The sequence below is a fragment of the Pagrus major genome, chromosome 19 (assembly GCF_040436345.1).
Source record: "Pagrus major chromosome 19, Pma_NU_1.0".
Classification (NCBI taxonomy): Eukaryota; Metazoa; Chordata; class Actinopteri; order Spariformes; family Sparidae; genus Pagrus; species Pagrus major.
This window is the reverse complement of record NC_133233.1, coordinates 13,627,825-13,644,559: the sequence shown is the minus strand read 5'-3', so window position 1 is coordinate 13,644,559 and position 16,735 is coordinate 13,627,825. Positions and strand designations below refer to the sequence as shown.

Sequence of the window (16,735 nt, the reverse complement as noted above, 5' to 3'; positions counted from 1 at the left end):
CTCCTCTCTCTGTCTCTCTGTCACTTTGGCTCTCTCTGTTTGTACAAATTCTCTGCTGTGATCACTGGCTGCTCTTAATTGGAAGCACATTGTTAGTGGTGCGACTGATGATGCCTGATGCTTTATGAGCGCTTCCCCCACATGGGTTGTGTCACACAGCCGCAGCAAACAGCATCGATCTCTGCTTCCTCCACTTAGTGTATTTCAGTAGGCACTGCTATTTAAATTTTTTAAGACATTATCGAAGATAATTTGAGGTGAAACATGAAGGATTTTGATAAATCATTTAATTAACTTGAGATTGGAGTATAATTGCACAAACAAGAACCACTTTTTGCATGGTAGGGCTGTTGTCAAAGCTTATTCTTCTTCTTACTTTATTTTTGCGACATTTAAATGCAGAAATGTGACGTATTACATCTTTAAGGCAAACAAGTATTGCTCTCAAGTTCAAAAGCCCAGTCTTTTAGAACCGTTTTTCCTCTTTTGCATTGCTAATAATACAAGAACAACTGGTGTCTTAGTTTTGTAGTTTTAGCTATTAGAGGTGTTATTGATAACATTCAGCAATCTCTCCCCTTCCATTGCATTCACGTTGCAACACCGCTGTTCGAATCACCTGCCCTCTCAAGTGTTTATGCTAGCCAATGCTAGCTACCGTTGTTAATGCTAGCTAGCAAACATAAGCTAACACGAGCTAGCTAATGCAAGCAAGTTTATGTTGCCAACATTAGGGCAGTACTACGGCATACTGTAGCCAAACTCAGCCATTTTTAAGTTTTTTTCCCCTCAAACTGGCAACTACCAAGACTCTTGATCGCTGACTAAACACAGATATCACGGGATACCAGTGTTGTTATACTATTGGCTGACAAACCAAAACAAAATGTATTAAATAATTCATTTACAATCATAGTAATGTTTTAAGGAAAAGAGACACTTTTATTCTACATCTTTCTCCATGCTCTGTAGATGTATTATTTTCTAAAAATGATTACATAAAAATGTTATCAATATGACTGTTAAGTGAACCTTGTGGTAAGAGTCTATTCTCTTACTACTGTTTCCAAGGTATAAAACTGAATTTGAAGTCCTTAAGTTGATCAGAAAAATGGGCAATCCCATGCTGTTGAGGACAATTGTGTGATATCACTGAAAGCTCCAGAACAGTTACTAAATGGATCTGGAAAACTGAGATCAGGAACATATGGTTACAATTGGTTGGGTTTTATTCTGACGTACACATGCTTTGTGTTGAAATGTTAGCTGCTGCGCCGCATTAAAAGCTCTTCCTATAACCGTGTGCTCCAGATGTCATCTTTCCAGATCCTGCAGCAGTTGCCGTGCCTGTTGATTCATGGGTTTGACTGATTTGACACAGAGATTTCTTCATAATTTAGCTAGAAAACGGACCTTTGTGGTTGCATTGTTTTCTATATGATTGGCAGCAGATATATGGGGTTGCAAACAAATCCCCTGATTCTATTTCTAACTTAGATTTCCGTTTTTAGATGTTACAAAACTAAAAATAATCAATAAAACTGCAAAGTGTGGCTATAATTTGGTATCAAGCGCTTTTTCACGTTTCAAACTTAAACGTAACAGAGACCTCTATCTTTTATTAATCTAAATTTCTATCTCCTCCGCTCCTCTTCTCTTCACCTCTCTGTGGGCCTCACTAATACAAACTGCCATCCACAACGCAAAGCCTTGACACTCCAGCTGCTTTGGAACAGTAGGCCATGTAATCATAATAAATTTCTTTAATAAAGGCATATCTAATGACAAAACCTTCACGCCGTGTTGATTGCTGTCAGTGATAGTGACAGGTGGGAGACACTGTGCAGATATCCCCTTTGCCACCCGTAATGAGATTTATACACTGAATGTATATGGCAGAAATCATGACATATCTGTTGCCTTATAGCTGCATGATTTTCATACATATGGCATTTCTGTGAGGGGGGGGGGGTGCAATAATGAAATGAAATAAATTAGGAATCCTCATAATAAAGAAAAGAGGAGAGAGAACAGAGAGAATGGATGGGGAGATGCTATGGAAGAGGCTTTCATTCACTGTTTTTATCTCGTTCCATGTTATTATATTCGCTCAATCAAAACCCCTCTTATGCATACATCTATATGAACTGCCTCTCCCGCTCTGTCCCCCCTCTCTCTCGCTCATTCGCAATTATGAGGGAAAGACAAAGAAAAGCGATTCATCTTTCTGTCGCGGCCCCTTAATGATATCATTAAAATGACTGACAGCTTTGAATAGCATTGGAAACCTACCCCAGTCAAAACAAATCTGATCCGTTTTGGAAACAGAGCCTGGTGGTTCGTTAGGGGAGGGGTGCAACATGAGCGTGTGCAAAACGGGGCGAGGTGGGTATAAAGGGGGGTGGTGTTGTTAATGAGGGAGACCTTCGGGGGGTCACACTGGGGGTATGGGGAGAACTGCTGCAGGCAGGTGCCCCGGCAAACACCCTCTTCCCACACGCACACACCCTCTGTTCTCACTTCCATCCTACACCAAATCCCATCTGTGCCACATTCATTTTAATTGCCTTAATGAAGGTAATAAATATATCTCCTCTCTATTGATGAATGCTATTTGACAGCCATGGGGGTGGCAGGCAGGAGAGGATGGGCCCTTGATTGGAGTGTAATCATTGTTAAAGGCCCAGCATGAATAACGTTTGGAGATTGAAGAAGAGACACACACACACACACACACACGGGCACACACAGGTGGCTAAGCCCACGGGGTGTTTCATTCACAACTTGGCACTCCAGCTGTTATTATCATCATCAGCTTTGTTCGGGCTAGATTGCGTGTGAAAGAGCGAAACATGATGGGCAACACTTTTGTTGGATGTGAATGCTAAACTCTGATCAGCTGGTGGATGCACACAAATGTATGCGCTCATATGTACAGTCACGCGTGCACGCTAGCTCACGTACACACAGATGACTCACGTTCTCTCGTCTTCCCGGATGCCCCGGTCTCGGATCCGGGCCTGCAAACAATAATAGAATAAAAAACAAACCTGTTAGTGATCGACTCTCTTTTGTCTCTCCCTGTTTGTACTTCACTGCTTTTTCCACTCTGCACTTGTTCACCTTGAAGCGTTCCGTGTCTCTCTCCCTCTCATCCGCCACTTCTTTCAGCCGCTTTACCTCCGCCTTCAATGTGTCATTAGCCTCCTGAAGATGTCTGACAAAGCCAAGGAGATGCAGAGCCAGAGTTAAACAGAGAAATATACATAGAGAGGCAGACTCGGAGAAAGACAGACACCCATTATCATCAAGAGACTCTTGTTAACATGGCAGACAAAATATTCTGCCACAAATTTGGCAACGGGCTCTGTGTTTCTCTGCTTCCAGAACAGACTTTAACTAGCAGTTCAGGCATTATCTCCAACACACACACACACATATCCTGATCCATTATAATGAAATGCTATATTTCCACTGTGCAACCAGATCTCAGTATCAACAATTGTTAAAACAAGTTCTTGTTGGGATGTTTGTCGTACCGCAATATGAAGCATCAGAAGCATGAAGTAGTTTTATTTAACTGGTGTGGAAGAAGAGATATATTTTCTTATCCTCAGCATTTTCCATGGTAACAGGATTCAAATCGCCATTCTTGAAGCGATTGGTACGGGGTATCATTCATTAATAAAGATTAAGGTTAGCAACTTTATCTATTGAATACTTTTATTCATGCTTAGCTCACTTAGTTAAAGCTTCTAAAACCTTGAAAGTGCCACCGGTGTGTCTCTTTTTAATGGTGCTTTGTTACATACACTAATTCCGCTGACCTCCCCAGGAAACTCGTGTATATTCATGGAAGGTGCTGGGCTCTAAACATTCTACGAAACACAAGGCCCGTGTGTGCCAGGTGTATAAAGACTGTTACCATTGCTACAGGTTGCCATAACAAAAACACAAGAACCAAACACACAGAAACACTCAGTCTAAGTTAAGAGTGAGAGAAAGAAAAAGGAAAACGCAGACACACAGTGGTGCTGCTGGGCGGGGCTGAGGGAGGGATGGCACCGCAGGGGGGTGGCATGACAGAAGACGGCTAGACCACTTTGATCTCTGGAAAGAGGGATATGTCACGCCCATGTCTGTGTGTGTGTGTGTGTTTGCTTGTTTTTGTGTTTCTGTGTGTGAGTCATGATGACGCAGACATGCAAACTGACTGTCAGGTGCAAGTATGTTAGCGAGTCCACCTGAATCACTCCAACACACACACACACACACACACAAACACACACACACACACACACACACACACACACATTATAATCCCAAACTCTCCTGGTGGGAAAGGCGACCCAGTTTGCAGGTGCAGCATTTAGCTGAGCTGTTTTTTCGCCATCTTTAGTCATCTTTAGTAAACAAATACACCTCACAGGATTGACTTACACACACAGATGCCCACACAAACAAAAATTATTAATCAACTATAGTTTTCACTCTGAAATAAACACTCACTCTTTCTCTTCTGTGACGATGCGCAGCACCTTGTTCTGGGCCTTCATCTGGGCAGTGAGACTCTCGTTGGACGCCCTGAAAAGAGAAGACAGACTCTGAAATCTAAACATTAACTTGAAAAATACACCCAGTATGGCTTTTCTGAAGATATAAACAGTGTTTATATGAAATATATGAACTTAAGTACAAATTTGACCTACTTTACTTGAGGTTTTCCATTTTATGTAACTATATACATCTAATACTTCTCAAACACAAATACAGTACATTTTACTCCACTGAAATCGCCATGAAAAGTTGACTTTTTAGCTACGTGGTTCTCACAGGAGAGCAGCAACACGACAAACATGTAATGTCTTATAGAATATGATGCATTGCTGTAGATTAAACTACTTAACAGTATTAAAATGAGCTCTATCGTAAACATCTACAGCAAACACATCATATATAATTGTAAAACACAGACAGGGACCATTCTCCTGCAGAATCAGTACTTTTACTTTTTACACTTTTAAGCACATTTTGCTGAATTAAGTGAGGTTTTGAATGTAGGACTTTTACTTTTGATAAAGTACTTTCACGGTGTGGTAAATACCTTTACTTAAATACAGAAGTCCGAATACTTCTTCCACCTCTGGATATAAACACCTGCCAGTTCAACAGTATTTTTTGCAGCACTACGTGCTAATGCAACACACAAGATAATGTAGTAGTGTTTCTTTAATAATTACTCAGTAGGCTTTACATTGTAGAAAAATAAGACAAAAAAATGAAAAAATATACTGCAAACACACACTATCAATAAGAAAACATACAGGAAACACTGATTTGTTGCTGTTTATAAGAGTTTTTGATGTGCAAATGTTATGAAAGCAGTGTGGTCGTACTCTTGTTCAGTAATCCAACGGTTGACATTTGTCATGACCAGCTGGCTCTCATGGCGAAGGTTTGCATTGTCAGAATGTGTCCTCTGAAGCTCCGACCGGAGTGTTTCCACCTACAAAACACAGTCAAATATTATCTGTCACAACAAAAGCCGTCATACGACAGTGTAAATGGTAACAATGTAAAATGCTGTGCATAGTTTTTTACATTTCCCCTCTGTTTAGTTATTTTCCTAACTGTATACACCCTCATCTATTCTCTGACTGAACACCAGCATTCACACCATCTGCGTTTTAATATGTGTTTGTTAAAACAGAGTTTTGAAGCTTATAAAATATTACCTTCACTTAGGAAAGTATTAACATCCAACACTGGCAAATGGCAGGAGGGAGCCAAAGGTGTGAAATAAAGAAATGAAAAAAAAAAAAGGAGGGGATAAGTAAGGCTCTGATAGATGGGAAACAGGGGGAGGGCAGGGTGAAAATAAATGTCAAAAATAGAGCATAATAGCAACACAAGAGAAAAATTAAGTAAGTGTAGAATAATGGGGGATGAAAGAGATGCCATTTGCAGACGCAGGTATAAATAGCACAGGGAGTATTAAGCAGGTTTTGCACCTGGAAAGATGGAGGATGGGGGGAGAGCAGAAGAAGACTGAAGACAAGATTGCAGGGGGGGTAAGAAGATGGGTGAGGGGTGAGAACAGGGATGGGATGGCACTGGCCAAACTGCTGACTTTTTCATTCTGCTTATCAGTCAGGACCTTTCCAGGCCTAAACTCTGGGGACCCTGACACATTACCCTTATCGCCATGGAAACACCTTGATATGCCATCCCATCTTCCCACAAAGACTTGGGCAAACATGAAGAAAAAAAAAAAAAACTTTCCAATATGTGGTCCATGATTTAAGTATCCAAAAATGTCATATGATTAACCTAAAATGTCAAAAAATATCAACTGCTGGGCGAGTTGAATCATGAACTGTGTGCATGTGTATGTGTGAGCGTATGTGTGAATTCCAGACCAAATATTATCCTGTTGATGTTCATCTGGAACACCACAGAGTTAAATGTTACAGAGATGATAAGACACTGTTGATGAAAGCTGGAGTAATCAGAGAGGTGATTACAACAATAAGAGCAAAGAATGGAGGGGGGAGGAGGTTTTAAAAATAAAACAGAGACGAACTTTCTGCAGTGTTCATAAAGTCCAGTGACTTGCGTTGTATAGTAATTGCTCGTGGTTTATCAGTGTGTCTTTTAATAGCAGTCAAACTTCTATCAGCCACACAGAAATTGGTTACAGGACTCCAGCCTGTGCATCGCATGTTTAACCCTTTCATGCACGGATAATTGAATCACAAAGTAATGATTTTTTTTCTAAATGTTTTTACTCTTGAAAAAGTGAAAAATCATGCTAATACTTTTTTCCCCCAATATATGTTATTTTGAAAGTGTCAGATAAATGTCATGCATCCAAGTCATCAAAAGTCATTCTTGTAATAACTGTTAAATACTTTTATTCTCAGAAAGCCAGACAGGTAAAAACAATATTTTTCAGCTAAATAAGATGTATGAAATCCTTTTATCCAAATTTTAATAATACTTGTCCTACACATCTTTTGTCTGTGACTGAAATTACACCTGCTGACTCCAGTAAATGCTATGCGGCAAAGGGTATATTCTGCCTATGGGATGGGACCTGTATTTGGATAAAATCTGAAGACTATTTAATATTGCTGTGCAATGAAATTATTAAAGTGTAAACTGTATCACAATTCTAAATAAAACATACAAAATCATGCAGAATCTTCTTAAGTAGAGCGTCCACAGAAATAAAAGGATTTCTAACACCTTATATGGTCTATTTTCTTTTCTTTTCTTTTTTTTTACCTGTCTGTTTTTCCAAGAATAACAGTTTTTAGAGGTAACTGGTGCTTCTCCTCTTTCCTCAACTGGAATTGTGGACAAGGCTTTGCGACATGGTACTCGAGCTTAAATGATTAAAAGTGTCTCCAAATATCAGTCCACTGTAGTGGACACTGTGTATGTAAGGGTTAAAGTGAAAATATCTTGCTTTCAGTTGCCTGAGGTCAAAGTCTTTTAAGTTATTTGCAACTTTATCTAACAGAGGGTGATCTTTAATCCTGCACTACATCAGCTGCACAGTGGGCAGCTGGTTCAAAAGTTGACCAGTCAATTTTGTCATATATTCTATGATAGAAATTCACAGGTTTTGCTCGTGTTCTTTTGCAGCAAAATGGGCAATCTTGTATCAAAGTCTGCTGCAGCATCAAATGTTTTGAATGTAAAATACTGCCAAGGAAGCCAATGTTGTACCAGTCTTCTACTACCTGATACATGGACAAATGGATGTATTGCGGGGGAGTTCCAGTTTAAGTTGTGTGTTTCAGAGAAGAGGTTACTGTCAGTAAAGTCAGTTTCTGGTCAAAAGAAAAGCAGAAAGGTTTAATTTTTATCGGGACAACATCCTACTGTTGTCACAATAATGTGAGATAAATAAAGGTGCAGTTCTCTTCAGAGAATGATCCTTCAACAACACAAATTAATAGGCTGTATTGGATGTGAAAGGAAGTTGTGCGGATGACAGTGACGCGTAATCAATAATTCAAATTTCCTAACATGATTAAGAATTAAACTTTAAATTTCATTTAGATTAAGGGAGGGCTGCATTCCAACAAATAAAGCAATGAAGAAGAATTGGGGGAAGAGTGAAATTACATGAAGCAAATCATTCAATTTTGAAGAGTAAACTGAGTCACACCATCAATTGTAACTACATTTATTAACGACGGCATAAATATTGTGACTCCCCTGTTGTTTGTGATTTCATTTCTGTTTTGTCTCATCATGGACACATCTCCGTGTGAAGGAAGTTCTGTTGTGATATAATTGCCCCAAAACACACGGTAATACTCCAATATTAATTACATACACAAAAAATATCAAACCAGACCGTTCAAAAACTCAAAACACACCAGAGCTCACAATACATCTGCACACACCTCCGCACGCACACATGCACACACACCGGCAGGATCTGTGGCACGCTGTAATGACAGTAATTACCTGTGGTCTCACATTAACATCTCCCTCCTGACTGTCTGACTGGCTCGGCTGGTGGAGGGATGTAAATCGCAGCGTAAGTCTGATGTTGTGATTAGGACTAAATTACACACCATCACTCTGTTTCCACCGGTGTCAAGGGAGGCAGTGAAAGGGTGTGTGAGAAAGAGGGGGAGAGTGTGTGAGAGAGAGAGAAAGAGAGAGGGAGGGAGGGACATTTAGAGAAAAAGGGACAAAGGAGGTGTGATTGCGGGCGGGGGGAGGAGTAAAGTAGCATACCTGCTTAACATTTAGATTGGTTTTGTTGCACAAATATTTTAGCTGATGATGGGGGCTAAAAGGGGCAACAAAATTCATTTGGGACACACTTATAACCGAGTTTGGTGATTCCAGCGGCCCCTTTCAGGTCTAAGCTAGAAAATATGAGTTGAGTACTGCAGTGCTGGTGAAGGATTTGGAATCTGCTGCAAGAGTATTTATCATTTTGATAGTTTATTCTATCAGAATAAGGCCGGGCTGTCCAGTCCACAGCCCACACTTTTCATTGACAAAAGATACAAGATGGACTTTGTGCGAGTCCACAATCTTTTTCTGAACTTAAACATCTGAATGAACTTTCATGGCAAACCACAAAGAATACCTGCAGACAGAAAAAAGAAAAGATTGTGGGGACTTAATGGATTTTCCATCTTTTCTACTCTCCATGGAGCTGTGGACTGGTATCACATTGCACATTAGCTGTAACAGCACAAAAGTGCATTTTCACTAAAACAGACCAAACTGTCCAAGGTCGCGGGATAAACATAATTCAAAGTTAACTTTTTTTCTGGGTAAAGAGAGGAGCATGACGATGAGGAGAAAATCAGAGACAGATAGCCTGGTTGTTGCTCCCATCACCATCAAACCGCCAGAGCTGAATACGAGCCATTACTCTGTTCCACTCAGCTCATCAGAGCACATCCTCTCATCAAATTAATGAACACATTTATTGTTAAACACGTTTTTATAAAACATTCATTCATTCTGTCTAATTAAAAGACCCAACAGGCCTGACATCACTTAAATATGCATACTTATCACTCACAGAGTCTGAATTAAAGATCTACAAGCGCGTGTGTGTCTGTGTGTGCGTATGTGTGTACTGTATGTGTGTACGATGGCAGGAGAGAATGAGGTTTCCTAAGCAGGTCTTCTCACTCTAGGCTTAATGGTGATAATCATGGCGTGACCCAACATTAAGACAGTGTGTGCGTGTGTTTATGTGTGTCCCACTCTCCCTAATGGTGACGATGATGACATGTTCTCCATTAGACTAGTCAGTGGGCCACGGCAGATCTAGCATATTAATGATGCTGATGATGGCTTCTTTAATTACCTTCATCTGCTGCTGCATGGCCTGACTCCTCTCCCCGAGTCCTTTCATCTTGCTCTCTCCTACGCATGCTGCTGGGTTGTTTATCAGTGGCTGCCATTATTCAAGTCCCCTATCTTGCATCTTGCCTGCATGAGCACAACTACATTAGCAGCCTTGCTAGACTTTTCTCAACCACTTCCCAGGCAGATGAAGTTCCCCCCATCTGTCCTTTTAGAGGGAACTCAGGCTAGGTTTTTGGGCGCAGACTGAATCGTGTCCACATCACTGAATGTCAGGAGCTGCCAAACACAGAAAGCTGGCATGGAACGCTCGCTCAAATTCATAATCGTCTTTACTTAGCCTTTGGTCAGAGAGTTTATAAAATTAAATCATAAAAAGAGACAGTTTGAGACTGCATGTTATTGCGGAAAGTTGTAAGGATGCTTGTTTTAACCTGTTAAGCCCGAGCGGAAGCCAGTTAGGCTAGTTTTTGAACACCTGTGGTAACATATAAGTGAAGTATATAGTTTGGTACCTGATGAATTTTAAATGGCACAGATGGTGCCAAAATGTTCAAAAATGGCACATTTGGAGATTCTGCCTGAGTGCTCTGTACTAAAATCTCTCTAATCTTGTTGTGATTCACTTTATTAGCATAAAAGTTGGCAGAGGTAATGTTTAGATGTTTTGCTATGGTTTGCTAGAGATTTGGAGCTGCAGCTGCATCATTCCATTTTGTGATAAAAAAAAAAAAATCTTTCATTTATGCTGTGTGCCAACTTAATTTACTCAGATCCAGTGACATATATACTTATACTTACACATCTGAACAAATATTTCAAGTATTCCCTTTATTATGATACCTTGATTATTCAGATAGCCCTTGTAGTTGCAGAGATACACTCTGTTAATTATCGAGCAGGGACACAAAATAGAGGCCAGTTGTTAACAGGTCAAATTACCTTTTGCTTTTGTAAAGGTAAAGGCTGTGAAGTTAAAGAAGAGAAAAATAATTCAAATGACCAAATTAAAGAATTTTTTAAAAATTGTCATGGCATTTCAACACAATTATATAAAGTTACTAGCATAGTACATATTAGTAACTTGATATTATTGTGTTCATAGTCAACAGATTCTGCATTATTTAAGGTTATTTAGTAGTGCAGCAGGAATACTGAAGAAAAAGATGCAAATAGTGTTGTGCAGCTTCCAAGACTGCCATATTTGTTGGGAACCTCCAACAATAGAGAGCTTTAAGTGTGTCCTGGATATGAGGGATTCCCATTTGGAAATCTGGCCAATGTTTAGTTGACCAGGTGACCACCCTGCAACAGTGCAGCAGCAGCACAAAAGAACAATTTTAGGGTTTTATTGTTGCTGTATTGTTCTGATGCAGCAAGACTTTGGAAAAATACTGCCAGCCCTGTTGTAAACGACTGTAACATACAGAGTGTGCCTTGCGTTTCCTCAATAAAACAGTTGGAAAATAAATAATATGTAGTAATGGGAGGTGTTGAGTTATAATAAGTTATTATCTCCTACATGACTGACTTATGGGGGCTTATGGGGGTATTTATATGAGATGTGGAACTGATACTGACACACAAAATCTCACAAAAATAGGAAAAGAAAAGTGTGCTGCTGTGGTAAAATGGTGAAATGAAAAATAAGCACACTTTCATGGCTCTCCATTTTTGATGTTATTAAGTCTTCATTGGTTCTGGATTAAGAATAGGGTGATATTACACGGCTCTATTGGAATTTGTGAAGAGCATTTTAGTGGAGTAAAACTTGCCACTGAGGTGAGATGATTAAAGGTTAGCCTTGAATAATTGCTTCTTTTCTAACTTACCTATATAAATTTGACACTTTCAACGAGTACCAGGTGTGATTTGTAAAGACTCATTTCCACTCATTTAATCAAGTGTTATAATCCTTGGTCACAAACACGCAAGTATATAAAATTATGAATTCAATGCTTTTAGAAAAATTATATCTATTAAACTAAACTAAACATGACCTGAGAGAGCAACAGCCTTTAAACATCATAACATTTACCACATCCCATGAACCTTTGCATACAGCAAATTGTCCTAATTCATTGGATTCCATGCACATTAAAACAGACGTAACGGCCTTCTTTTCGGTGAAGAGAGGCAGTGTGACAGCTAAGAAGGACACGGAAAGTTATCACGACAATGTGAGAAAATAATAAAAACTTTCAAATGAATTACAGGACTGGTGCTTAATGAGCTGTGTTTGAGGGTGATGGGACACAAGGACACACATGCACGCACACGCTGAACAAATACTAAAGTCCATTCCATGGTTAAACAGTCCGACAATTGGTCCACTTCTCTTTATTCATCAACTAAACAAATGAGCTTCATTTGTCTGTTCTCATTTCTCTATCATTAAACCTGTGTGTGTGTGTGTGTGTGTGTGTGTGTGTGTGTGTGTGTGTGTGTGTGTGTGTGTGTGTGTGTGTGTGTGTGTGTGTGTGTGTGTGTAAAAAACAGTGATCTAGTGTGGGTCATTCTAAGCTAATCAGGCCAGGCTGAGGGCTTCTATCAAGTATAATGAGTGAGATCAATGAACATAAGACCGTTCCAAAGACCAACTCAGGAAAATAAACACACCTGCATTTCAAATCAGCAGAGACACTTGCAGGTGAAGATTTGTCACCCAAAAACGACGAGGTAACATCAATGTTCAGCAGCGTAATCACCATCGAACACTGCTGTAGTTCTAAAGGAAAATGGAGGAAACTGGAGCGAATTACATTTTGATTTCACCCACGGCCATGTATGACTACTGTGCAGAATTATACAGAGTCTTGGAGCTATTTGTGATTCAGTATCTTGCTCAAGGATACTTGAGCAGGGACCAGACTTGTCTCTCTAATCACTAGGCAGATGCCCTGCTGACTGGAGTGATTAAAAGCTACTGTCTAATTGTATTTCTATAGAATGACATCAATAGTTGTAAAGATTTTGGGCGACTTAGAAAAGTTTATGGGAATGAAAACACGCTGATAAACTTTTGCTTTCTGAAAACTTTTCTGCAAATTCTCATTAAAGCGGTTTGAAATCTTTTACTCCATGCTAAAAGAAGTTGAGGTAAACACACTAATGACTGTGATTGTGAATGTGTGTGTGTGTGTGTGGCGCAGAGAGAGAGAGTGAGGGAGAGGGGAAAGGAAAGAGGGATGATCTGATCAGTCATAAAAACATAACTTATGTTTACCACCAGCCGTATTTGAACTGGACTCATGCGGGGACAATCCTGTCCCCGCATGAGTCCGGGATCGACTGAAGTGTGTGTGTGTGTGTGTGTGTGTGGTGAGCAGCATACATACAATCATAAAACTGACTGCCAGATACCATGTAAATCCTTTTCTCCATATCAGAAAAGAAACACAAAACTGACCCAAAAAACACAAACAAGTCTCTGCATGCAACATACAAACACACACACACGCACGCGCGCGCACACACGCACGCACGCACACACACACACACACACACACTGTTTCATACAAAGACATACACACAGAGAAAGACAAAGCTATCTGAGGTTCAGCTACTGTGCACTGAGGCAATTTGTAATATAGATTTCCTCTATAGGCCACTGTAGTGTACCATTTACCATTTCAAACCCTTTGATTTTTTTCACCAGCGGATAATTCATCTTCTGCTGGTCAATAACAGAGATTGGGACCTAATGAAGGAGTCATAGTCAGAACGGCCATCACACTGGTGTTTAAATACTGTTTGGAGTCAAATTCATTGAAAAGCTCATCTGTTGTTGAGATGATGGAAGAGAGCAAGAACGCAAAGGAGAAATGTAAGGGATTGTGTACAGTATGAGTGCAGGAGACCAGCCACAGAATACACATACACAGACACACACATAAAGTAAGTACATACACACACTCCCAGTTCACTGCAGATGTGTGCATACAATAAACAAAAAGTATGAATTCCTCTAGTTTGTCAGTCCATTCATGCCAGGGGGTGGGTGGGATTGTACTGTCAGCTTGTTGTAATCTCTATAAACAGATACCTGCACATGAATGCAGAATCTGTGGACTAGGGACCAGATTTTTTGTACAAAAAGGGTTCTACTTTCCAATTGTAGTCCATTTGTAGTCAGAGTAATATTGACCAATTAAGTTTTAGAAGGTTTTTTGTTGCTTGCTGATAAACAAGCAACCAAAACCAGATAAACACCTCTTTTGTGTGGAGAGGAAAAGTGTTGGAACGCATTAGTCGAAATGCAATCTTGGAAGCCAACAGCTATCGCCCAGCGACAATTTAGCGATTAGCTTAGCCAGGTTTTTGGCTACTTGTGAAACAATCCAGTCGTAGACGTTGTCTCTTGAATCCCCCTCCATTCTCACATCTTGAATAGCAAATTAGACTGTACACCAGCAAAGAGCGAAGAGTAAGTCTTAGCCAGGAAATCTGTTATTTGGATATCCGCTGGCTACATCAGAAGCCCCACAACATTTGCAGTTGCCCCAACAGGCTAAATCTTTGTCAGACTATCATAGTGACGAGATGCTGCTGGCTGTTGTTACAGGCAGAGCATCTGTTCGTGGTATAACTGCCTTGAAGGATTAGTTTGACATTTTGGGAAATGAGTTTATTTACTTTCTTGCCGAGAGTCAGATGACAGGATCGATAACACTCTCATAATTGTCTGTTAAATATAAGGCTACAGGCAGTTATTTTAGTTTAGCATAACGACTGAAAACAGCTAGCCTGGCTTTGGCTGTAGGTAACAGGACTAATGCATGGAGTGACAGCAGTGACTTCCAGGAGGTCACTGCATCCAGCCAATCTCATATACCCTCTGGTAAAACACGGTACTAGACGTTACTTCACTTCCAATTTTGAATGGATTAAACAAACGGGATAAAACACTTTAATTCGCTTTAGCTCTAGAGTCCAGCTAGCAGTTTTACCCTGTTTCCAGTTATTATGCTAAGCTAAGCCATTATGCTACCCAACACATATGACAGTGGTATTGATCTTCTCACCTAATTCTTAGCAAGTTAGAGAATAAGCGTATTTCCAAAGATATGAACTTATTTCTTTGAGAATGAGAAAACTTGATCTGCAAATTGCTTGAAAATAGTGAAAATAGTTTTCAGGTAGGGCTGGGTGATACCTCAGTATTATTGTTTACTGACTGTCAGTGAAAATGAATTCTGATGATATCTTCACATCACATTATCATAAATAAACATATTGTGAATAAAACAGAATTATGTATGTACTTATGTATTTATACTTGTATCAATACACTGGTAGCCCTTCCCATATCTTCTTCATGCATGACTCTGACTTGACAGACCTGTGACTAACTCTGTCATGTCCTGCAATATGTTTGATCAGAAATTGTACAAGAGAGAAAAGAGATGAAAGGATTTTCAGCAGTTGAGAATTAGATGAAGAAGTGTTCGCGAGCACTGACCTGGCTACTGACTGACCAATCAACTGGCCTAAGTCAGTGTCTTACTGGCCCTGGGCAATCTTTATTGTCGAGAAAAAAAAGGAGTGCCATGCTATGTGGGCTGCATTATTCACAAAGACAGAGTGGATAAAAAAAAGAGTAAGGTGAGAAAGAGCGAGCGAAAGAGAAAGAAATGGAGAGAACATGGGAACAGAGGGAGAAAAATAAAGGGGAGGGAGATAGAAAAGGAGCAACTTTAAGAATTTGAACAAAATGCAAAATCAAGATCTGGAGAGCAACCACTGTGCACAGCTGCTCAAGGCAGAATTCAAAGTTTGTCGAATCTAAATGAACATCACTTCCCCGTCCTGGCTTTACCCTTAATTATCCATTCTGCCTTTGTACGGCGGCAGCTCAGCTCTGACAACCACTCTCCCCTGAGACCCCCCCAACCCCCCGCTCGCAGGCAGAACATTAGGGAATATCAGGGAATATTACACCCAGGAATTAACGCTCCAAATCACCTTGCCAGGTTTAGGTCCCGCATACACCCCTCCCTGTCTTGGACAAGATAATCCGGGCTCTAGCACCGGATATATGCCACTAATCATCAAAAAGGTAAGAGGGGGTGCGGGGAGAGGCGAGGAGGGGAGGAAGACCTTGGAGGGCATGGGAGGAGAGGAGAGGAGAAGAGAGAAGAGGAGAGGAGAGGAGAGGAGAGGAGAGGAGAGGAGAGGAGAGGAGAGGAGAGGAGAGGAGAGGAGAGGAGAGGAGAGGAGAGGAGAGGAGAGGAGAGGAGGAGAGGCATACTTAACATATATGTATTAGTATTCATTTTTAATGTAGGACAGTAGACCTGGCTCAAATATTTCCTGAAACCACTTTAAGTATGGTCAGTAACAGAAATCAATAACATGACTGGCAGGTGGATTGGATAATGACATTTAAAAGATATAAAGTGGTGAAATTGGTCAAGCTTTCCATGAGTACAGACAGTATCTCAGTGGTTCGGATGACAAACACCTCGCCTGTGCTGCGCTACAAGCGGATTTAAACAAACACAAATATGTTATTTGCCGAGCCTATGTCACTCAGGTCTGGTGTGTATTTATATTTATTTACCTGGTCCTGTGCATCCCGTTTCTCTCGCTCTGCCTTGAGTTTGTGATCGACAGCATGCTGAAGATTCCTCCTGAGCTCTGCCATCTCTGTCTCCAGCCTCACAGCCACTGACCTGCACACACAAACAAAAAAAACAACTTATTATGATACTGGAAAAAGCATAAATAATAAAAATCCTCAACAACTTCGATGAATTTTTTAAAAGTAATTACATTTTTTTCACATTTAACATTTATTATTACCATAAACATTCCCAAAAACAAACACAAACATTTTTTAAAGTACACAGTTCCAATATTAAGTTTTTTGAAAATCCAG

General features: G+C 40.2%; 1 protein-coding gene across 1 annotated transcript in view; it reads right to left on the bottom strand.

Moving 5' to 3' along the window:
• The window catches only part of LOC141014320 (uncharacterized), a 97,699-nt gene that overhangs the window by 6,138 nt on the left and 74,826 nt on the right, over window positions 1–16,735 (bottom strand). The window contains exons 21-25 of the mRNA XM_073488059.1: window positions 16,418–16,529; window positions 5,397–5,506; window positions 4,510–4,584; window positions 3,124–3,217; window positions 2,980–3,020 (exon numbers count right to left, since the gene is read on the bottom strand). Coding sequence (XP_073344160.1) covers window positions 2,980–3,020; window positions 3,124–3,217; window positions 4,510–4,584; window positions 5,397–5,506; window positions 16,418–16,529 — 432 coding nt within the window. The remainder of the gene's footprint in view (window positions 1–2,979; window positions 3,021–3,123; window positions 3,218–4,509; window positions 4,585–5,396; window positions 5,507–16,417; window positions 16,530–16,735) is intronic.